Source organism: Monodelphis domestica, chromosome 4 (genome assembly GCF_027887165.1).
Source record: "Monodelphis domestica isolate mMonDom1 chromosome 4, mMonDom1.pri, whole genome shotgun sequence".
In the NCBI taxonomy this organism is placed as follows: Eukaryota; Metazoa; Chordata; class Mammalia; order Didelphimorphia; family Didelphidae; genus Monodelphis; species Monodelphis domestica.
The window spans coordinates 314,203,896-314,227,437 of NC_077230.1; the positions used below are offsets into that span (position 1 = coordinate 314,203,896).

The window sequence follows — 23,542 nt, forward strand, 5'->3', positions numbered from 1 at the left end:
AAAATCCTTTTAACAATCCATGATTTTTCATTAATGTCACCATTCCCCCCATTTAGGCAGATCTCTAGCCCTCTGCACTTCCTAGATTTTGTGCAATGATCTTTCATAAAATCTTAAAAACTATATCTTTTCCATATGCAATCTTACATTGAACTTAGCAGACCAAGATAATTTTCACTTTCAAATTTAATAATCATTTCCACACCTACTCAGACAATACAAGTGAATTAAAAAAAAATGAAAGCAATAAGTGCTAAACCATCTCTACTTCATTCTTCCCCATCTCATTATATTCTCTCCTGTATATATATATATATATATATATATATATATATATATATATATATATATATCCCCATTCTCCTCAATATAGGTTTTCTACATATATCTAAACCAATAACTATTTGCTTCAAGTAAAAAAATTCTCATAAGAAAAGGCAGAGTAATTATCAGAATCAATGCCACATAATTGTTCCTTTTCTTCTTGTCTAAAACATGTATCATGTCTAGTCTATTATCATATCAAACTCTCTGGAAGGGATTATTTTATATGGTGGAGAGAGCACTGTTCTCAGAGTTAGACAATTTGAATTTAAATCTTGGATGTGACTCTTGGAATATCATCCAATTATCTACTGAGAACTGGCAGGAACCTTAGAAGGCAGCTAGTCCAATCCCCTTCAGCTTACATATGAGGAAACTGAGGCCATGGGAGGTTAGATGCTTAAAGTCACACAGGTAGTAAGGGGCAGAATCTCTAAAACTCCAGCTTCTTTCACTTCAGTGCCAATGACCTTTTTAGTGAGATGTCACTTAAACTTTTACACCTCCGTTTTGAAATCTGTAAAATGGGCAAAACAACACTTCTGTTGCCTTCCTCACAGAGTTGAGGTGAAGGAAGCGTTCCGAGATATTTGCAAAGTGTTTAGCATAATTCCTAGCACATACAAGGCACTTAATAGCTACTTTATTTGGGGATAAATGTGAGTAACTATTACCAACTCCCTGCTATACAGACTAGCTATGCTTACTGAGTAGAATGTTCTTATAATTAAGGAAAATATATTTGCAAATAGCTCTACTCAGTTCAGACAACTTCATAAATAGCCAAGACTCTCTAAAGGAAGGGGGGAAATAACTTCTTCACTCTGTCAAATTGTAATAAATGAGGATTCAGGGTTTTTCTCTACTCTCCTCCTGCTTCAAACCAAGAAAGGAACTTGGGTTCTTTTTGAATTAGAAGAAAGAGATGACCAGTCTTCTGTCTTGGTTTATTGTTGCTGGTGCTCTGACATCTTCTACCTGTAGCTTTGGACCTAGAAGGGATCTCAGAGTTCACATGACCAAACTCCTCCATTTTACAGCTGAGGAAACTGAGTCCCATAGAGGTAAAGTTACTTTCACTCCCAAAGTCAAACAGGTAACAAGTGGGAGATCCAGGATGTGACCCCAAGCCCTCTGAACTCAAATCCACCATCCCTGTTCCACCAGGCAACACTACATTGAAGGCATAAACCTAGAGAAGAAATATGAGCAGGCTAAAGTTGTGTTCTGGCTACTACAGACAGGGGTGAGAAAAAACTATATCCACTGCTGCCAAAATATCCTTTTTCCTCCTTTTCAGGCACAAATAGAAAAAAAATATATATATAAATGAACTGTCACTATACTTCCAGCAGGCCCACGAACTGCTCTGTACAAAAAAAGGTGAGAATAAACATAAAAATTACATTAGAAAAACCTTTTGTGAAGGATTTTGTGAAGCTTTGGGGAAAGAATGCCTAATTACACATAAGAAAGCCATTACTTACACTTGGTGGGATTCCACCAAGGACTGCTTAAGGTAAAATTTACTCATTAAATATCTAAATTCTAACAGTCACAAATTCAGGGAATTTTAAAGCTTAGAAGGACTTTCTTTGTGAATAATTTGACAAGTCAAATAGATAGAAGCTATCAATTACATAAGATGACAACAAACAAATCTAATTTTTATAGCCCTTTATGCAGCTGGTTCATTGAACATAACATTAACTCATAGATAACAATCAAGGGAGAACCTGTTTCCATATTTGTTTTACTTTCTATATACAGATGTACCACGACTTTCATAAAATGTGATAACAATCTATCAGTTCCCCAAGCTCAGGAACTAATTTACCACAGGTTTCTGTCACTGATTTTAAATGATAAGCAAGCTGAAATATGAAACTCATTTGTTTCTGTATAAGTGAAATGAAGATATGATTGAAATGTCATACTTTGTTTATGAAATGAAGATTCACAAAATCAATCTTAGTGTCTGGAGGTTTGCTTTTGTTGTTATTTTAACACTTGATTCTGAATTTCTCTATTTGAAAACAGAAAGGAGGAAATTATTTGGTTTAAAGTAACAAAAGTATTTCATTGTTCCAAAATGTTCATTTTAACTATTTATATAAAATCCTCCCATGTGCAAAACACTGGGAGACACCAAGCACGAAGAAAAATTTATTAAAAATTCTGAAAGCTGAATTATTCACATAAGAAAACAGCCTAGTCAGTAATATTCATATGCCATAGTAACAACAATATTTACTGTTTTTCAAGCTTCTCAAAGTAGTACTATGTAAGCAGAAATATAGTTTGATTTAAATGTATTTCTGTGAATTGTTTGAAAATTTCCTGAAAAATTAGAATAAAAGACAATCCTTGGTTTTTCTTATAACCACAACTACAAATTTGCCTAGGACACATCTGTGATCTTCTAGCATCACTCCAAAATTCTTTTATCATTTGTAAATAACCACATTTTTATAGCAATTCAGATCCACATGGATTTAAGAAAAAAATATGGCTTTACATTCAACCAAATGAAACATTATTATTATGTGTGTAACCATTACCACCCTGGATTTAAGCCATATTTCTAAATACTTTTACGTAGACAGGACTATTTCATTTTATCCTCTAGCATTCCTTTGAAATTGGGAGTGAAAGCTATCCTTGTTATTATGGTTATTCCCATTTGATAAATAAGGAAAAATGAGGCTCAGAGAGTGTAGGTGAGTTGTCTAATGTCATTCAGATAGTAAGAGGCTATTTCTGAAATCAGTCTTGCTGTTAAGAGCTAAACCTCCAGTTCCATGTGTCTTTATCCAGCAATCAGGAAATAGCAAGTATTTTCCAGATGTCAGTTTCTATGCCAGGTACCAAATCAAGGTGTGCAATAAAGAGATGAATAAATCAAGAATGAGTCAGCTTCCCTTAAGGAGCTTCCAGTCTAGAAGAATGAGACATACATGAAACAATAAAAAAACTATGCCCCAGGCTAAAGCAGGGACATGTAATCTCACTAGAGAAATAAGAATGAACACAGAAATCACCTAAAATAAGAAGAACAAAAGGAGGAAAGGAGTGGAGATAAGAAAGTAAGTACCGTAGTGATCTGTTAGTAATGAGGACTAGAATAGAGAAAAAAGCAGCTAGAAATAAGGCTTACCAACTGGTTAAGACATTGTTGTAAAGTCCATTAAGGTCTACAGAGGACCTTAACCCAGATCCTTTCCAATAAAGCCACTTAACCTCTTATCTGTAGCTTTAGGGCCCAGTGAACACAGCTCTGGTATCAGGAAATTCTAAGTTCAAATCAGACCTCAGACACTTTCTATCTAGGTCTGGACAAATCATTTAATTTCAGTCTACCTCAGTTTCCTCCACTGTAAAATCAGAATTAAAAAAGCATCCACCTCTCAGGATCATTGTGAAGATTTGTAGAGTACTCAGCAAACATTAAAACTCTATGCTGATTATTATTATAGATAATATATATATATTATTATATACTGCTGATTATTTTTAGGGCCAACTCACCCAGACCAACCTGGCCCCTAAGTGAGTGAGTAAAAGAAAACAAGTCGATAGTCCAGGAGCTCAGGAACAAGTCATCTCCACTGTCATGCTCTAGTTCTAGAGTGGACTATTGGCTCTTCCACGGGGATAGTCTGCATCATGGATCCCAGATCTCAGATCTAGGTCCTTATCTTCTTTTTTCTGAGCCCCTATCATTCTCTTCTTTCCTATCCCACCTTCCATTTCCTCTAAGATTAGACATGCTGTCACCAGTCATCTCCCCCTCTCCCCCCAGAAATTGGGGTCTTACCATAAATCACAAATTCTTGGCTAGGTCTCCACTCCCAGATGTTAGATCTTCCTAATTCCAAACATCTGTTACTGGACCTCTGCCTATTGCCTACTCTGAGAAAGATCTATGATCTTCTAGCATCATTCTCCTGCATCAAACTACTGGCCTCCTTTCTGTTATCCAATATATTCCTTGCTGACTCCCTTTTCTGCCTAGACTCCCTTCTAGCAGGCATTGATGGAACCTTCCTTGATTATCTGCCTCATCACAGAAGCTCTGGTCAGGCTAAATAAAGTTCTTTCTTTTTTTAAATTGAAAAATTTTATTTAATTAATTTAGAATACTTTTCCATGGTTACATGATTCATGTTCTTTCCCTCCCTCCCCCCATAGCCGACACACAATTCCACTGGGCTTTACATGTATCACTGATCAAGATCTATTTCCATATTACTGATATTTGCACTAGGATGATCATTTAGAGTCACATCCCCAATCATATCCCCATTAAACCATGTGATCAAGCAGTTGTTTTTCTTCTGTGTTTCTACCCCCACAGTTCTTTCTCTGGATGTGGATAGCGTTCTTTCTCATAAGTCCCTCAGAATTATCCTGGATCACTGCATTGCTGCTAGCAGATAAGTCCATTACATTCGATTGTGCCACAGTGTATCAGTCTCTGTACAATGTTCTCCTGGTTCTTCTCCTTTCACTCTGCATCAATTCCTGGAGGTCCTTCCAGTTCCCATGGAATTCCTCCAGTTCATTATTTTAAAGTTCCTTCTTTTAACTCTTACCTTCTATCTTAGAATCAATACTGTGCATTGGTTCCAAAGCGAAAAGGACTACAAGTGATTTGTCCAGGATCACCCAGCTACGAAGTGTCTGAGGTCATATTTGAAGCCAGAACCCCCCCCCTTCTAAGCCTAGCTCTCAATCCACTGAGCCACCCAGCTGCCCCCCACCCATAAAGTTCTGATATCAGTAGACAAAAGACTTGGAATGGCCAGCACAAGAGGAAGATAATGATGTTTCATAAGCAAGGGAATGGTCAGAGGTGGTTAATTAGGAAAATTAATCTAACTACAATGTGTTGGATGGGTGTTGTTTTGACAAAGTGGAAAACTAAAGAATAAAACATAAACAGTTGATTCAAGTCTCACAGGTGGTAGAGTCAAGAAATCAAATTTGAGCATAGGAAGCTACATTTAAGCCACTGACATAGAACCCTTACTAAAAGCCACTGGACCTGTGATTTTATCAAGACAGGGAACCCCTGGAAGATGGAAAATCCCTTCTCTGAAACTTATAACCTCAGAGGATTGTCTAGCACAATGATAAGACGAATTATTTGCAGGGATTAGATATCAGTGTCAGGACTTGAACTCAGGTTTTCCCAGCTGTGAGAACAAATCTTTGCCCATTACACCAAGCTGCTTTTCTATAAAACGATTTGCTAGTATGAGAGTCTCCCAATCAGAATTAGAGAAAATTCTAAATTAAAATTTGCCCGAATGCCCAACTAACCTTCACAAGGCAACAAAAATGAACCATCTTTAGACACTGTTGACTTGGACCAGTGATGGCAAATGATGGCATGCAGAGCATTCTCTATAGGCACATGGCTGCTGCCCCTTCCCCCTCCCCCAGTTCATTACCAGAAAGGCAGAGGGACTCAGGTGCTCTCCACCCCACCTAATGACACTTTTTTTCCACATCCTCTGCCCCTCTGCCCAGCAGTCCAATGGGAGCACACCGGGGATGAGGTGGGCAGCTCACAGGCAGCAGAGCTGGAGAGGAGCAGAGCACTTGGGCCACTCCCCTCCCCCTCTCTACACTCACTGAGGACATTCACCCATCTCTCTTCCCAGCATCCCAGTGGGAGCACTTCCTCCCTCCTCTGTGTGGCTTAAGGGGGGAGGAGCAGAGCATGCTGTCTGGGGGAAGGGGATTAGCACTCTTTCTCTAAAAGGTTCACTGACTTAGACTATAAACACTATACTGTTTAGATTATAAATATATAAATATAAATAAACAAATGTAAACTTAATATAAATAAATAGATATAAATTCAGGCTATTAATAAGCAAACAATGTAGTGGAATTCAAAAGGTAATGGAATTGGAAAAAGCAAACAAAGTCCAAATTTGTTCTCCCTCTTGCTATCTTGTGTGGCATTGGGCAAATTACTTCCTCTCTCTGGAACTCATTTTCCTCACCTATAAAATTAGGAGATTAAACCAGATGACTTTTATAGTCCCTTCCATCTCTAAATCTATTAGTGATTTGTTTATCTATTTTTATTATATCTTATCATTTTATTATATCATTTTGCTAACCCAACGTATAACCATCTATCAATTCCAAAAAGAGAACTAAATATTAGCTTTGTTTCAGATACCATTCCCTTGGAATTATCTTTTACATTAACAAAGAATTATTATAAGGTGTCATAACAAAAGAATATTTGCACTGGGACAACTCAACCTTCACACAATAAAGAAAAGGTCAAATTGTTCCATTAAAACAAAAATGACAGCATGTTTGTTCTTCCCCAGATGCTTTGGCATTGTCCCCAGGTGGCTGCATCATGCTACATATGTGTATTCATGCTCTCCTGACATGTGTATTTCTGATCAACAGACTAAATCCCATTACAACATACATTGGGTGGGGGGGAAGGGACAAAAGGACTTAAATGTTTTGTATTGTAAATTTAAATGTATTGTAATCATTAATTATATTATTATTAATAATGAAGAAATATTGGCCTGAAGTATTTGCATTTCACCTTATGAAGCTGAAAAAAGCCAGAATTAAAGTGTGGGCTATTATTCCCAACACAAAGATGAGAATCTAATATATCCTCTTTTTAAAATTTTTGAACAAGGATATTTCTGGTCCCATTATTAACCAATGAATTCATCATAGTTCAGTCACTACCTCACTTTTAGATGCAATATTGCTTTGAACTGATAGGTAGCAGAATGGGTAGCATGCTAGACTTGGGAGTGAGGAAGACCTGAATTCAAATCCTGCCTCGAATATTTGTTAGCCAGGAAAACCTAAGCAAGTCATTTAATCTCTCTCAGTCTCAGGTGTCTCATCTGTAAAATGGGGATAATAATAGCACTTATTTCAAAAAGGTCTTGTGGGGATAAAATGAGGTAACATGTAAAACACTTTGTAAATCTTAAATCACTATATGAATTCTATCTATCATTATTATTCAGTCAATATCCTGTTGATCAAGCAAGCTGTCAATAAATATTTATTAAACTTCTACTATGCGCCAAGTACTGTGCTAAACTCTGGGGATACTAAAACATTAAAACGATTAATCTTCATGATGTTACAAAAATGAATCATTTTTAGACTATTTAGGTGGACTTAGAATATAAATAGCTTCATAAGGAAACATAGAGGATACTAAAATGTATAAAAGACAGCCCCTGCCTTCAAGAAGTTAACAATCTAAAGAGAGAAATAACATGCAAACAAATATATATAAAGCAAATAATATATAGGATAAATAAAAGATAATTAACAGAGGAAAGGAACTGGAATTAACAAGGATAAGGGAAGGCTTCCCATAGAAGGTGGGATTTTACTTGAGATTTAAAGGAAGCCAAAGAGTTCAGTAGTTGGAGCAGAGGAGGGAGAATATTCCAGGCAGAGAGGATGACCAAAGAAAATGGAAAGAGCCAAAATATGAAGTGTTATTTCATGTAATAGCCCAGAAGGCCAGTCTCACTGGATCCAAGGAGTCCCTACCATGTTCTGTTCAGTGGAGGAGATAACATGCAAACAACTACATACAAACAAGAAAAAAGCAGGATAAATTGGAGATAACTGATAGAGGGAAAGTACTAGCATTAAGGGGGATCAAGAAAGATTGACTCTACAAGGTGGAATTTCTGAGGGGTCTTGAAGGGAAACAAGATAGGCAATAGATAGAGATGAGGAGAGAGACAATTCCAGGCATGGAAGACAATCAATGAAAATGCCCGGTGTCTGGAGATGGAGTGTCATACATAAGGAGCACAGATGTCTGAATGGTAAACATATGCAAAATGAGAACATCTGCCATTTCCCCAACTGAAGTGAGCTGAGGTCTAGTAAGGTAATGAGTAAAGCACTTCATACTCCTCAGAGACTAGCAACATCTAGTCTATAAAATTACTGTACCATAGGGTATTCCTCTGCCACTCAGCCAAATTACAAATAACTTGTACCATACAACAGCCAGACAGAGGTGGAAAGAACTAGGGGGATCAAGTATCCACAATCCAACAATGACAGTTTTGTTCAGTCTGCAATTTTTTTAATGTATCTTGAGATAATATAGAGTAACCTTTTAGATCCACCAATAGGGCAAGTGCTCTGAGTTGGGCTTTTTTTCCCCCAAGAATCAGCTCTGAATTTCCACTCATCATTTGCATTTTCTTAAGGCTCCCCAAGCACAAACTTGTGGGATGACTGACCAGCACTGTATCATGGAACAAAGCATTTTTTTAAAAGACCTACAAAGAGAAGTAGTATCATGCAATAAAAAGAATTATTATTAAATCTAAAATCACTGGGATTAAATCAAGCAACCAACAATTTGGGCAAGTCCTGGAGATAACAAATACAAAGGCGGAAATAATCTCTATTCTCAAATGCTGGTAGCAGGCAACACAAGTAAAGACATTAAAAATCAAAAGAATCTCTCTTCTTGCTTTTGCTTAGAAAAAGTGAATTGAAGTGATCATGGGAAATCAGGGCCATACCAAAATCAGTCTGAAGAATTCAAAGGGGAAATTCTCACAAATGTGACATTTAAATTCACTGTGAGGATACTCTTAGACTCAATAAACAATTCTCTATGATAGTTATATTTTTGAAAGATAACAAAAGTAATAATATTTATTATAGAGCATATCATATTTGATATATTGATATAACTTATAAATGTGTAATATATGATATAAATTATAAATATATAATCTGCTATTCTTATTATATATTATATTATTATATTATATACATCATAAAATTATTGTATTATATATCTGATATATTATAAAATTATTAAAAATTAATATTTTAAGGTTTGCAAAAACATCTTAAATATATTACATCATTTAAACCTCACAAGAACTTAGAAAAGGAGAAATAGTATGGCTTATTATCCCTGTTTTACAGATGAGGAACTGGGCACATATAAATTGAATGTCTTGCTTATAATCACATATTTAATAAATGTCTGACATTGGATTCCAACTGAAGTATTTCTGATTCTAAGTGCTGCACTCTGCCTATGAGGTCACCGACTAAATTTTTTATTCTAACATTTCCTTGACTTGATTCTTTTTTTCTTTTGGGTAGGTTTATTTTTGCTTCTCTGAAAATAAAAACCAATGGAATGAAAAGGAGAATGACTGCATAAAAATGGATAGAAACTGTGATTTCACAAGTAAAGGGAACTACAAAATGAGTGAAGAAATTCCCTCTTCCAAAGCAAGAGGTTATCATTAGCACACCAACAGGGTAAATGATGCCAAGAATCTGGCATCCAATATGTGTCAGAGGCAAGATTTGAACTCCTGACTTTTTAGCTTTAAAGCCAGTTCTCTAGGCTCTATTCCAAGAGGCCACTCTAATATGGCTGAAGAGAATAAAGGGGTGGGGGCTGATTCTAAGTTCAAGAGGAGTAAGTAATACCGTCTTGTCCCTGCAGGCTGAAGGAATCATAAGGCAAATGTGTTATCATTCACATGCCAGTGACAAATAGTCAAGTCCTTCCATGTGATGGAATGCAACTACTGTAGAAATCACTGTGGGGAAAACCTCTTCTGAAGGTCGCCGTAGCAGCTGGGGGATTCAGAATCATGTAGATGATGGAGCCTTGAAAGAAACTATAGCTTCCAGGAGGCAGAGATAAAAAGGGAGAGCATTCCAAGCAAAGGAGACAGACAGGGCAAAGGCGTGGAAACAGGAAATGGACTGTTGTGTCTAAAGAACAGAAAGAGTCAGGTTAGCTGGATCCTAGAGAATATGGGGGACCAGGCTGTGAAAACCAAACAGAGAAGGAATAAGGAATTGATTCTAGAAGTAATAAGGACTCACTGGCATTTGAGTAAGGTAGCAGCATGGTCAGACATACATTTTAAGAAATTGACTTTAGTCATTAATATATTCCACACAAATGCATTTAAAGATTTTTCTCATAATAATTTTAGATGGCAAAGCAGGGATGTGTGTTGGTAATAGATAGCATTTATAGATCACTTTACAAAATGCTATCCTCACAACAACCCTGAGAGGTAAACACTGCTATTATTTTTATTTGACAAATGAGGGAACTGAGGTAGACAGAGGCTAAATGATTTACCCAGAGTCCCACAGCTGGTCAGTGTATGAAGCTAGATTTGAACCAAAGTCTTACTAATTCTAAGTCCCACACAAGAGTATTATGACCAAAAGATCACCTATTACATGTAATAGAGGAAAAATATTTTTTAATTTTTATTTTATTCCTAATTATACATAATAATTTTCAACATACATTTTCCAAAATTATAAGATTATAAGCTGTCTCCCTCCTTTCCTTCCCTTCCACCTCTCTAAGATGATAAGTAATTTAATCTGGGTTACACATGTATTGTCACACAAAACATACTTCCATATTGGTCACTATTATAAGAGAATTCTCATAAAACTCCAACCCCCTCAAAAAAAAAACATAAATAAATTAATGTGGAAGACAGTACGCTTTTATCTGCATCTAACTCCAACAGTTCTTTTTCTGAAAGTAGATGGCATTGTCATAAATCCTTCAGAATTGTCCCAGATCATTGTATTGCTGAGAGTACCCAAGTCATTCACAGTTGATCATCATACCATATTGCTGTTACTGTGGACAATGGTCTCCCAGTTCTGCTTGTAAATTTTTTTAAACAGATCATCTATTTCCAGCAATAATATGATCCAAAATTGTATTCATGCCTTTGATATCTTCCTCTCTTTCGAGTAGTTTGTGAATCAATTCCTTAATGCTCTCACAATTGTGTTGTCTCTAGCAGGTATCTTCGCTGTGTATAGTTGGTCTAATTCAACCATTTTTCATCTTTGTTCTAGTCAGTGTCACTGTGTAAAAGCACACCCTGAACTTAGATGTTTAAAGGACAAGTGTGGTTTCTCTACCTTCTTGGAAAATGAAAAAGAAATTATTATAAAAATTATTTGCTGACCTTTTCCATTTTTCTTCTGTTTGGTGCCTGTCCACTTTCATCCTTAAATGTTCTCCAGATTACTTTGGTTAGTTGAATCATAGCTCTCCATAATAAACAATAAAAGAGCCTTTTCTATAATAACTCACATAACAGTAATATGGGAGAAGGATTCTACCATATATAATGTTTGTATATTAAATTAAATTCTAGTATCTATACTTTCAAATAATGTGATTGGTTGCAAAGGTCCACAAATAATAATAACTAACTTTTAATGCTAAGGTTTAGAAAACACACTTTGGAAATGCTGGTCTATATGAAGAATAGTGCAGGGTAGCAATGGTCATTTTCAAACATCATCAAAATACATTATCATGTGCTAACATATATGAAAAATCTGATGCTCTGAGGGGTTAATTAAAGTCTACCAAACACTATTTCCATCTTTAAGGAATTTACCTCTCAAAGAGACGTCAAACGTACAGAAGGGAAGGAAACAAGCATTTTTCAAGTACTTACTACTTTGTGTTAGGCTCTGTCTTTATAAATATTATCTCATTTGATGCTCACTCTGGGAGGTTGCTATTATTAGCCCCATCTTACATCGCAGGAAACTAAGGAAGAGTGAACTTGCCCAGGATCACATAAATAAAAATGTCAGAGACTAAATATGAACTCACCTTCCTGACTCCTGAGTAAAGTACACTTCCTTGGGTTTTATATAAGCCTAAATTTGTTGACCTTAAACCCCACTGTGCTTCCCCTACAATGATCATCACTCCAATCCTCTCTTTGTGAGCTTGGGCTTGAGCCACTTTTTCTATCCCCAGTCCTAGGTAATATGGACTTATCCACAATCTCACCCATGATTCCCATAGTTACCAAAGCCATGCATTTGTCATAGAGCCACCTAGCTTTATGGGTGTAATCTGTGACTGTGAAGCTATAAAATCTGAGAGTAAATGACTGAGGGAAAATGTGTTGTCTCCTTCCCTGGAAATCTTTAAGACCAGGAGAGATTCGCATCACTCTGAAGTGGTTTAAGTTAAGTATAATCCTTCCTAGAGGCAAGAGCCCAGGCTCAGAGTCTCTTCTTGCCTTAATTATTCTGTTATTCCAAGATAGAAGTGACTGATGTGGGTTGACATCACTCTGACCTACAGAATTCAAGGATGGAAGTGTCAGCATCTCATTCAGCCTTCTTTCTTGCAATGTGGCTCATTCTTTCCAAATATTAACTAGATCAAAACCTTATTTCTATGTTCTCCATTTACAGCTCCTCAAGACTGGTACAGAGATTCTTTTTATCATAAGACTGACATTTCAAACCATATGCAAAGAGGTGGATGGACAATCAGAATGTAGGACAAAAGTCTAGAACAAAAAGTCAAGTTAAGAGAAATTAATGTGCATTTATTAAGTGCTTGCCATGTGCAAGGCACTGGCTAGGCACTGGAAACATACAAAGAAAGGCAAAAATGGTCCCTGCCCTCAAGGAGCTCACTCTCTGATGTTAAAAGACGCAATGCAAACAACTCGTACATACATATTGGTCTGATTCCCCAGGAAATAGTAACTGGTACAACAGCTGTAGAGGTAGGCTTAGACCTGGCTTAATCAGTGTGCTACAGTAGTGGGGTTAGGATGCCAGTTCTAAAATATATGAGGAACTTTTCATCCATTTCAATCTACTCTGTAACATACTACAGTGACAAAATCACTTCCATTGTCCCTCCTTTGATCCTTTCCCCATCATGTCATTTGGATAGTTTCTCAAGAAAATACCTTTTTAAAATACAATTCTTCTTCCCTTCCCCTCAAGATACACATTTTACCTACTTTCTTTGTTATGAATATAAAATATACCTTTTTAGAAATAAATAAAATATATGAGGGATTGAATTGCTTGTCCACTCTAGGAGGGGACAGGGAAGAAGGACGGGAGACAACAAGAAACATATAACTTTGTAAAACTTATGTGTAGATTTGTTATTAAAATAAAATAAAGATAATATGTAAAAAAAATAAAACTGAATAAAATATGTGAGGTATCCAAATGAAAATAGCTCTTGTGTGCTCATGACATAATTGAACGCATAAGAAATGGCTTTCTTCTCACCAGATCCTAGTCCTTTCTTTAACTAAGCTCTGAAATCAGGTAAGCAGCAGTCAACTCTTCTGAATACAAATTGTCTCATAAATAGTTATACTATTGCTCACTTGGCCTGCAGGTTACCTATCCACTGTCTGCCTATACTAGAACCAAGGCAGCTTTATGTAGTGGTGGAGCACTGTATATGATCTGAGAGATACTGGAAAGCCTCTGCTTACTGTTGAGTTACTAACATGCTTATGCCTCTAATTCCCACCATTTGCTAATGATTCAATTTAACACACATTTATTAAGTGTCTTCCATCTCAGATCACAGATTTTCTAATTGGAAGGTCCCACAAAAGTCATCAAGTCCAAACTCACTCTTTTTACAGAGGAGAAAACTGAAACCCAGGAAATATTAGTGATTTAACCAAAATTACACAGGTGGAAGACTCCATCGTAGCCCTATACAAGAACAAAGGCTCACGAGCAGCCTGTGACAACTACAGAGGCATCTCACTACTCTCCACTGCTGGAAAGATCCTCGCCCGTGTTATACTCAACAGACTCCTGTCATCTGTTTCAGAGCAGAACCTGCCTGAATCACAATGTGATTTCCGACCAGATCGCAGCACCATCAATGTGGTCTTCACAGTGAGGCAAATGCAGGAAAAATGCCTTGAGCAGAACCTGAGTCTCTACATTGTCTTCATAGACCTGACAAAGGCATTCGACACAGTGAACAGGGACGCATTGTGGGTGATCCTCAGCAAGCTCGGTTGCCCAGCAAAATTCGTCAAACTGATCCAGATCTTTCATGTCGACATGACAGGGGAAGTCCTATCTGGTGGAGAGACTTCCGATCGCTTCAACATCTCCAATGGTGTGAAACAAGGCTGTGTCCTCGCTCCAGTACTATTCAACCTATTTTTCACCCAAGTATTACGACATGCTGTGATGGATCTAGACCTGGGCTTCTACATCAAATACCAACTGGATGGCTCACTATTTGACCTTCGCCGCCTGACTGCAAAAACAAAGACAACAGAGAGACTCATCCTGGAAGCTCTCTTCGCAGATGACTGCTCTCATGGCCCACCAAGAAAATCATCTCCAAACCATTGTGGACAGGTTCTCCACCACAACAAAACTGTTTGGCCTGACTATCAGCCTCAGCAAAACAGAGGTGCTGTTCCAACCTGCACCAGGGAGGCCAACAAACCAGCCGTGCATTACAATCGACGGCACACAGCTTTCTAATGTCGACACCTTCAAGTACCTGGGCAGCACCATCGCCAACGACGGGTCCTTAAACCACGAGATTAATGCCAGGATCCAAAAGGCCAGCCAGGCACTTGGGCGGCTGCTTTCCAAAGTCCTCCAACACAGAGGTGTAAGCACTGCGACGAAGCTCAAAGTGTACAACGCAGTGGTCCTCAGCTCACTCCTGTACGGTTGTGAGACATGGACACTGTACTGGAAGCACATGAAACAGCTGGCGCAATTCCACCAACGCTCCCTCCGGTCAATCATGAGGATCCAATGGCAGGACTGAATCACCAATTAGGAAGTCCTCGACAGAGCCAACTCCACCAGCATCGAAGTCCTGGTCCTCCAAACCCAGCTACGATGGTCTGGACACGTCATCCGCATGGACCCACAGAGAATACCAAGACAGGTATTCTATGGTGAACTGTCAGCTGGACTCAGGAAACAAGGCCGACCAAAGAAAAGATTCAAGCATCAGCTAAAGTCCAACTTGAAGTGGGCTGGCATGACACCAAAGCAACTAGAACTCGCTGCCTCTGACAGAAGCAGCTGGAGAACCCACATTAACCATGCCGCCACCACCTTTGAAGATGAGCAACGTCGACATCTTGCCGCTGCGCGTGAATGCCGACAGCAGGCCACAACCGCACCTCCTGTAGTAACTGGCATCCCAGGCCCCATGTGCCACAAACTGTGCGCCTCAGCCTTTGGACTCCAAAGCCACATGAGGGTACACCGTAGATGAAACTGCACAGACAATAGTCATTCTCGATCACCGAGAGACTACCACTACACAGGTGGAAGAACCAAAGTCAAAGCCTTGTTATTATTATTATTATTATTATTGGTCTGGATCACTGATTTCATTGGTATGATGAATTCTCTATGTAGGGGATCCCAATACCCATGGAAAATTATAACTCCTTTGTAATTTAGTTTCAGAGAGGTGTTTAGGTTATAGAAAAGTTAATGCTTGGAGGAATTAAATTACCTGCTCATTTAATAATAGTGCTTATTTAATTCATATAATGCTTTATTATAAAACACTCTAATGTTTCACAAACTATTTTGCCTTTTACACATGTACCATGACATGTACATGACTCCACAACAACATTGTGAAATAAGCTGAAAGGGTTTAAGTGACTTGACCAAGATCACACAGCTAGTAAGTGGCTAAGGTGAGATTTAAATAAAGATTTACCTGAAATCTAACATTCTATCCACTGTTAAACCTAGTTGCCTCAACAGAATTACTAGATATCAGAGGTAGGATTTGAAACCAGAACTTCCTAAGTCCAAGGTCAGCCTTCTAGTCATTATACTACACTACCTTTCAATTAACATCCTGATATTGATTAATTAATCATATTAGTTACTTTTCAGATAATAAAGAACAGAATCTTAATGAAGTAATACTCTGGACCTCTTTATTTTGATTATGGGGCAAAAAGGAGACTTAAAGGATAGGGAGAGTTATGTGTGGAGGATAAGCCAACATGAGCACCTACTGTTCATCCCAAAGGTATCTGGCACTTGGAGCAAGGGGGTACTAAAAGATAAAAAGATTGCATAATGTTGCCTTGGACCACCCTTGATTAACTTTTAGTTAGATGTTCTCTCATTAGATTCTGGGTAACCTCAGAATTACATAATGTATCCACTGACCCAGAAACCATGTTCTGCTTACAAACAATCTCCAAATAATGTCACTCATGTATAAAGGCCCAAGTCCAAATCCAGCCTCAGATACTTACTAGCTGTATGACACTGGGCAAGTTGCTTAACTCATTTGCCTCCATTTCCTAATCTGTAAAATGGGGATATCACCAACCTCCTAGGATTGTTATGAGGATCAAATGATATCATAATTGTAAAGTGATTTAGCACATTGCCTGGTGCAAAATAAGCACTATATAAACATTAACTATAATACTTAGCTTCCATAGTGATTTTTTTTATGTTTTCTATGGCAGGAAAAAAGTACTTTAGGCTCAAGTGCCAGTGACCACAGGAAAAGTTTCCGCTTTAACAGGTGGCAAATTTCAGTGTGTTTACTCTGTCTCCAATAATTCTATTTTAACCGTTAGCCTTCCAAAACCAGACAATTTTGATTTTAGGCTGAAGCTTTGTCCTTTATCTTATTCTCACTTTTGTAGAGGTTTCATTCCCTGACATTACACCATCTGGGCCAAGTCCAGATGAATACACAGCAGGCAGAGCTGTTAAGCAGAAATGGTTCTGTCTAGTGAAATTCACTTGCTTCCTGCTGTCTAAGTAAATCTTGGGTTTACCTAACTCTAGGTAAACACGACCCTTCTGGGCAAACCAGTTTAATAAGAAAATCTGCTTTCAGCATCTCATTCCTTGAATAGACTGCATCCCCAAAGCTTTACATCCACAGGTTTTAATAATGTTAGTTTAACACAGGGCATAGTCTTCATAAACCTCTCATTCAGGTCCTTCTCTCTTTCCCCTCCCTCAATTCCCCCATCTGTTTTCCATATTCATGAAATGAAATCATTCACATTAGTCTTTCTGAACAGAAAGACTCAATAATTAACAAACAATAGGCTGAAGACTTTTTAAACAGTCTTTTTGCTTGGTCTCTCATTTTAGGAGACTATTGTGATGATCACTCTACAGAGAGAACTGTTTTATCATTTTTATTATATTTCAGAAGGTTTAAAAAAAATCCAGAAAGGTTGAACTTACTGTTAGCAGCGACAACCCTGGGTCTACCTAATTGTGCCCTCAAGAGGATAGAATCAGAATAACGCTCACATATTCTTAGGATTGGATTCAGAAATCATTAAGAGCCATAATACAGATTGCATCTTCAGTGGTAGATGTATTGCAGGAAAATCAACTCTTTAGGGCAAATTACACCCTCAGCTCAATGTCAGTCACCCTTACAAGAGTCAGTGTCAGACAAAAGGAAATCACAAAGAGGAAAATGTAGTTTGTTTTTTTTAAGTTTGCAGTGGATTTCTATCTTGTATTTTCTGCAAATGGTAATGTTTGGCTGACCATTTCTGGACCTATGTAAATTAAAAAAGGATTAAGTATGTGAGCACTTCATGGGCTTGATTCACATACTACTGTCTCTCATAGCTGTATACATTTAAAGATAATCAATGAAAACTGATTTCTCCTTGCAAGCAATTTCCTGTACTGCCAGGAAAAGTAACAGTCCCTTCACTAATGAAGAAGAAACAGAAAGCAATACTTAATAGTAAAAGAGAAAGTGAAAACTACCCATTTATGATTCTCTACCCAGGTAAACTGCCAAAATCAATCCACCTTTATGAGTGGAGAAAAAGAATGTGTTCCCAATTATTTCAGGTATCCAAAAATGTGACAACAATAAACAAGCTTTAATAATCAATACTTCTATCTCTATCCTGTGAAACAACTTTGCTAGCTACATTCCAGTTAAAAAGGAACCCACTCTTTGTTCAAATGCTAAATTGAATCTTGAAAAGAAGAAACAACAGTTTACCACTTGCCCACATTCCCCTCATCATTCAGAACAGATGAAAATCAGAAACTAGCACATACAAAAAAGAGTGAAAAACATCAAATTTAAAACTTTCATCTGTTTCCTAATATATATGTTTTTCTATACTGTTACTTCCAGCCTATAAAAAGGAACTCCACCCTTTCTCAAAATGTTACTGAGCAGTTCCACATAAGATAACCTGATTGGCTATTCTGGGAATGGAAAGAGGACCCACAGGATAAACATTCTTGGCTTGCCTTTTCTGGGTCCACTGAGTAACTCACACCAGAACTAAGGAATTCTCTTTTACTTCTTAACAGTTACAAATATGCTTTGAAGGATTTTCCACTCTCCCTGGTTTTTTCTGCAATATCTATGAATGCCATATTTCCAGAGTAGACTCCAAATTGGACATAGTCGGTCAGCCTGAAGAATAGAGGTGAAAAAAAAAGTGGAAAAACATTTAACGCACAATTAAGACCATATGATCAGAGGCAGAAAACCAGCACTTTCTGAAGGAAGCTTTTCTGGTTTTTAACAAAAGAAATGTCTAATATGGGAGGATCAAACCTCATTTCTATGAATATTCTCTATGGCAAGGTCTTCTAAGATCAGGTAAAATTCCAAAGCTCTAATCAATCCTCTAATATTAATTCTTCCTCCCACTGGTCAGATATATGTCTGTGACGATGTCATTAAGGCTTTTTCAATAAACTGCAACAGCATAGTGAGTAGAGAGTTGATTTTGGAGTTAGGAAAACCTGAGCTCAATTCTCATTCTAACACATGATATTGACTGTGTGTCTCTAGGAAAGCAGCACTCTCAATCAACTTACTGCATATATATTGCAATAAAAAGTGCCAATCTACATCATAGAAGTACTTCACCAAGAAATCAATACAACTAATGAAATCACAAGTTTACCCCATTTTTAAATGCACCATTGAGAGCCAGGCCTAGAGACGGGAGGTCCTAGGTTCAAATCTGGCCTCAGACACTTCCCAGTTGTGTGACCCTGAATAAGCCACTTGACCCCCATTGCCTACCACTCTTCTGTCTTGGAGCCAATACACAGTAGTAACTCCAAAACGCAAGGTCAGGGTTTTAAAATAAAATAAAATAAATACGCCATTTATTTAGAGATATAATGTAAGACCAGGTTTTTTTTTTAATGATTAATTATATCACCAACAAAAAAGTGTCACAGGGTAATGCAGAGACCTCAAAAACCCATTTCATTTCCAGATGAAATCTTTATCACCAAATTTTCATCATGTATCCTCATTGTCAAATCATGGCAAGATGATGACTGAGAATGTAAATTTTATCTTCCCTGTTCTGTTTCCAATAAAAGCCAGGGCTGTCACCCCATACAGGTTGAATTTGACAGACCCATGATGCTTCATGCTTCAATGAATATGTGAAACATAAGTGCTGTTACAGAGTAATGTAGAACAATTCTAATGAATTCCTTTAATTCTGTCCCACCATTAGAGGAGCAACATTGTATAGCCCTTCTAACTATTCAGTGGTGTCTGAACAAGAATGACAGGGACCCTAGTGGAGAAGCAGCAACACAAATTACAACAGAGATTTTAGGAACCATCCTGAAAAGTATACAGAATAAAAGTGGTCACTTACCCCCGAGGAACTGAATTCCTCCTGCCACCCTGCCAACTGTTCTTGAGATGAGCTCAGACACGCAGCAACCCATGAGGGCAGTCAGTGCCACCAGGAGAAGAAGACCACAGCCCAGTCCGGTCACTACTGTACAGATCCTCCATTCTGCACTGGGGATACCTTGAAATGAGGCATAGCGCCCACATTCCTCCACCATCACCATCGTTTGCCGATTCTCATCATGCACTGGATATGAGCATCTCCGGAAAGTGCCAAAGGACACGGGCTTCCCCATTTGTGATCCCAAAAGCCAATAAGGCATGAAGAATCCTACACAGGAGGCAGCAGCACAGAGAAAGGAGAGCAGTGCCCAGATCACACCTGTGCATGTTAGGCTAGATGCCATGTTTTCATCCAAAAGCACTTGATGTGGCAATAAAGATCCACAGAAGACCAGAACTAAATGTTCCTGAGAATGAAGGAGAATATTGATATATCAAAAGAAGACTCACAGGAAGTCTTAATCCTTTAGCTTTGGAAAATCTCTTGAATGAGGGAATCTTGAGTCTTACTGGACATCAACTTCTTTTCTTCTGTAGTAAGGATAATAATCCCTGGTGAAATGACAATGGAAGAAATAAAGTTACATGTTCTGAGAAAAGTGATTGCTCCAGCTCAGCTCATCCCGTTTGAAATTCTGGACAAACTTTCAAAATTGATTTCCATTATATACCAAGTTGAATGTGCCTAGCTCAATGCTCTTTCATGGCTCTGTCCTCCCCCAGTATCGCTCAAATTCATTCTGATAGCTATTTACTTAAAGAAATGTTAACTATTTGCCAGGTTAGTAAATTCCCTTCATGTACTGGCAATAAAACTAATACAGAAGTTTCATGAGCACTAAACTTATCATAGTCTTAAAATAAAATGAATCACACTATATAGTTTGTTTACTTTCTTAGTTTATAGCTTCCAAACATTTTGCTTTCCAATATGGCTTTCCCAACCCTTTACTCTCCAAGTTCATTCTGAGAATAGGTATAGTCTTTATCTGACTGAATACTCTTAGAGATGTAGTAACTCACTGTCTGTGTGGAGCAGACGCCTAAAACTGGGCTCCCTCCCCTTCACACACCCACACAGACATGCAAAGTGGAGCATCTGGTCATTCCTTTAGCCTTAGCAATGACTTTTCCTCCGGTGAAAATGAAAGCATTTGTATGTGTGGCTTCTTTGCACATTTGCACCAGATCTAATAAACTCAAAGAAACCTTAGACTAGCCCAACCCGACTCACTGTGTCAACTTCAAACCAGACAAATAAAGCAAACTCCCCATTCCCTTTACCAAAGACCACAGAGGGAATCTGAACGTCCGTCTCCATCTCTCATCTTCTCCCTCTCCAGGTTCCTGATTCCCCAAAACTTTCCACAAAGGAGTGAGATATAGGAAAGAAATCCAGTCTGCCCCAGACGCACACGCTCCTTTACTTAAGTACCCAGTCAAGCTTTCGGCTGCCCTGGAGGATGCCTTTGGCTTGGGCTCTCTCTCTCTCCAGTACAGCCCTGGATGTCACTGGAGAAGGATTCTCTGGCTCTCTTCCTGACTCCTGTCAGAGTCAAGTCACTCTGGACTTAGCCCGCGTAGGCTGTTCTGGTCACAGCCAAGCTAAAGGAAGAAGGAACCAACCAGCAGAATCGAAGAAGACAGCCCTTCGTCTACCGCTGGAGATTAGGAACCATCCTCACACCCCCACGACCGGGGACACCCCAGCTTAAAGACGCCCAAAGCCTCCTTCTTCCCAAAGAGTTAGAGAGTCTTCGTCCTCCACAACCCCTCGCCCCGCCTTGCCCGGGGGGGGGGGGGGGGGGGAGGGAGGCAAGGAGAGGGGAAGGAAGGATGGGAAAGCAGCACCTCCCGGGGGCAGACACCGAAACTAGACCCTGCCCGGGAGGAGGGACAACTCGAAAGCAAAGCGGAATAGCTACCCGAACCCTGGAGTAGAAGAGCTCTCTTTTCTACCCCCTCAACCCCATATTGGTCCCGGTCCACCGGCCGGAGCTGGGCGCGCTGCACTTACATGGTTCGCAAAGCGACTGACTCCTTTCCTTCCCGGTCCCGGGCGCACATGCAACTTGCTGCCTTTCCCGAGCAGTAACATCCACGAAAAAGAAGCCCCAACCTTCTCTTTTGCCTCCCGGCCAAAGACTGGAAGGCTGACTTTAGAAGGCTAAAATCCTGTGGGAGGCAAGGGCGCGAGGGGTGGACAGGTTTTTTAGGGGGAAGGAGCGGAGATATTGTAAACTCTTCTTCAGCTTCTGCTGCCGCTGCGGTCGCTGCCACCGCCGCCGCCGCCGCCGCTGCTTCGTTGTGCTCCAGCGGAGGAGGGATGTGGACGCGCCGGGGCGGCCGGGATCACACGCAGATGAACAGATCTCCCTTTGGCAGGCTAGGCACGCACAGCCAGCCTCCTCCCCTCTCCTCCCTAGCCCTCCCTCGCTCTTCTCTCCTCCCCCTTGCACCCGGTGGGACCCCGCCACAGACAGAGCGCGGACTTGAAACAGGCGGATGAGGACATTCCTGTAGAGCTGGGACCACTGGGGCAGGGGGTGGGTGGGGGTGAGGCGGGAGGATAGTGGAATAGGAAGCAGGGAGTCGGCATTCAAACCCCCTCCCAAATGGGAGCCCCTCTCAGTTAGGAAATAACAATTCTAGTAGTATTCCCGTGCCGCATCCCCCCCCCCCCCCCCCGCCTCCACCTCGCCCTTGTAACCGTCTTTATTAAGTGGTAGGGGGTTGTGGAGAAGAGGGTAGTCAGAAGACGATGCACCACAGGAGAAAGACTGAAAACCGAGGAAGTTGGCTGCTTTCTTGTGGCCACCCTAGGGTGTTAAATGAAGACACACCCTCATCGCCTCTTCTTTACCTATATTTGCCCGGGATCCTTGCCCTCCCCGGAGACAGTCAAAGTTCCAGGCAAAGATTGGAATTTTGTCTTTCCCAGACGGATCGCCTGCTGACAAGACTCTTAGAACCCTGCTGCTTTGGAAGGGGTCTAAGAACTGGGTTGGAAGGGGGAGAGTAGGGGCTTTGTTTGCGGGTGGTCAGGGACAACAGCCGACGCCTCTGGCAGCAGCTATGTAAAAGGTCAAGGGAAGGATCTACTGGCACTTAGTTTTCCTCGGCAGTCCAGCCACTTGGGAACATTTCCACAAGCGTGGTTTACGTGTGATGGAATGAAATTGTAGCAAATCTATTCCTTTCATATCTGTATCCCTTGAAATATTTCGGACATTAGCTCTAACCCTTTTAGAAACTGAGTTAAATTTTAAAGTAGTGATTAAACTATGATTTGTGAATTCTCATCTGAAAATTAAAAATCATCTGTGAACAGTAGATTCTTCTCTGCCCGGAAATAAACTCTATGTGGCTACTTTAAAAGTTGCCAAAAGCCATGAAGGAGCAAGTAAAAATATAGATATATCTCAAATATATAATTGTATATGTTTTTAAGAAGTGGAATAATTTTAATTATATTTATTCTGAAATTGATGCCATTGAGTTTTTCACCAACAGAAGCTGGAGGTTTAAGTTCTTGTGGATGTTTTTTCCCCCTCAAAAGGCTTTGAAATGGTTATTTCAGCAGTTGCTATGAAAATAAACAACTATTTAAGCCCATGATAGCACAAGTAGGCTTTTCCTTGGTGTCCAATTTTT

The 23,542-nt window shown here is 39.2% G+C and overlaps 1 protein-coding gene across 4 annotated transcripts in view; it reads right to left on the bottom strand.

The window, feature by feature from the left end:
- Positions 1-22,369, bottom strand: part of LHFPL6 (LHFPL tetraspan subfamily member 6) — a 291,109-nt gene extending 268,740 nt beyond the window's left edge. Inside the window, exons 1-2 of one of the 4 annotated variants that reach the window (XM_007495375.3) lie at positions 21,906-22,369; positions 19,848-20,440 (exon numbers count right to left, since the gene is read on the bottom strand). In XM_007495375.3, the coding sequence (XP_007495437.1) occupies positions 19,848-20,232 (385 nt within the window). In that variant the 5' untranslated portion in view covers positions 20,233-20,440; positions 21,906-22,369. Of the gene's footprint in view, positions 1-19,847; positions 20,441-21,172; positions 21,811-21,905 lie in introns of those variants that run through there. The other 3 variants (XM_001368159.3, XM_007495376.3, XM_007495377.2) reach the window with 3 other exon arrangements.
- Between the last annotated feature and the right edge of the window lie 1,173 nt (positions 22,370-23,542).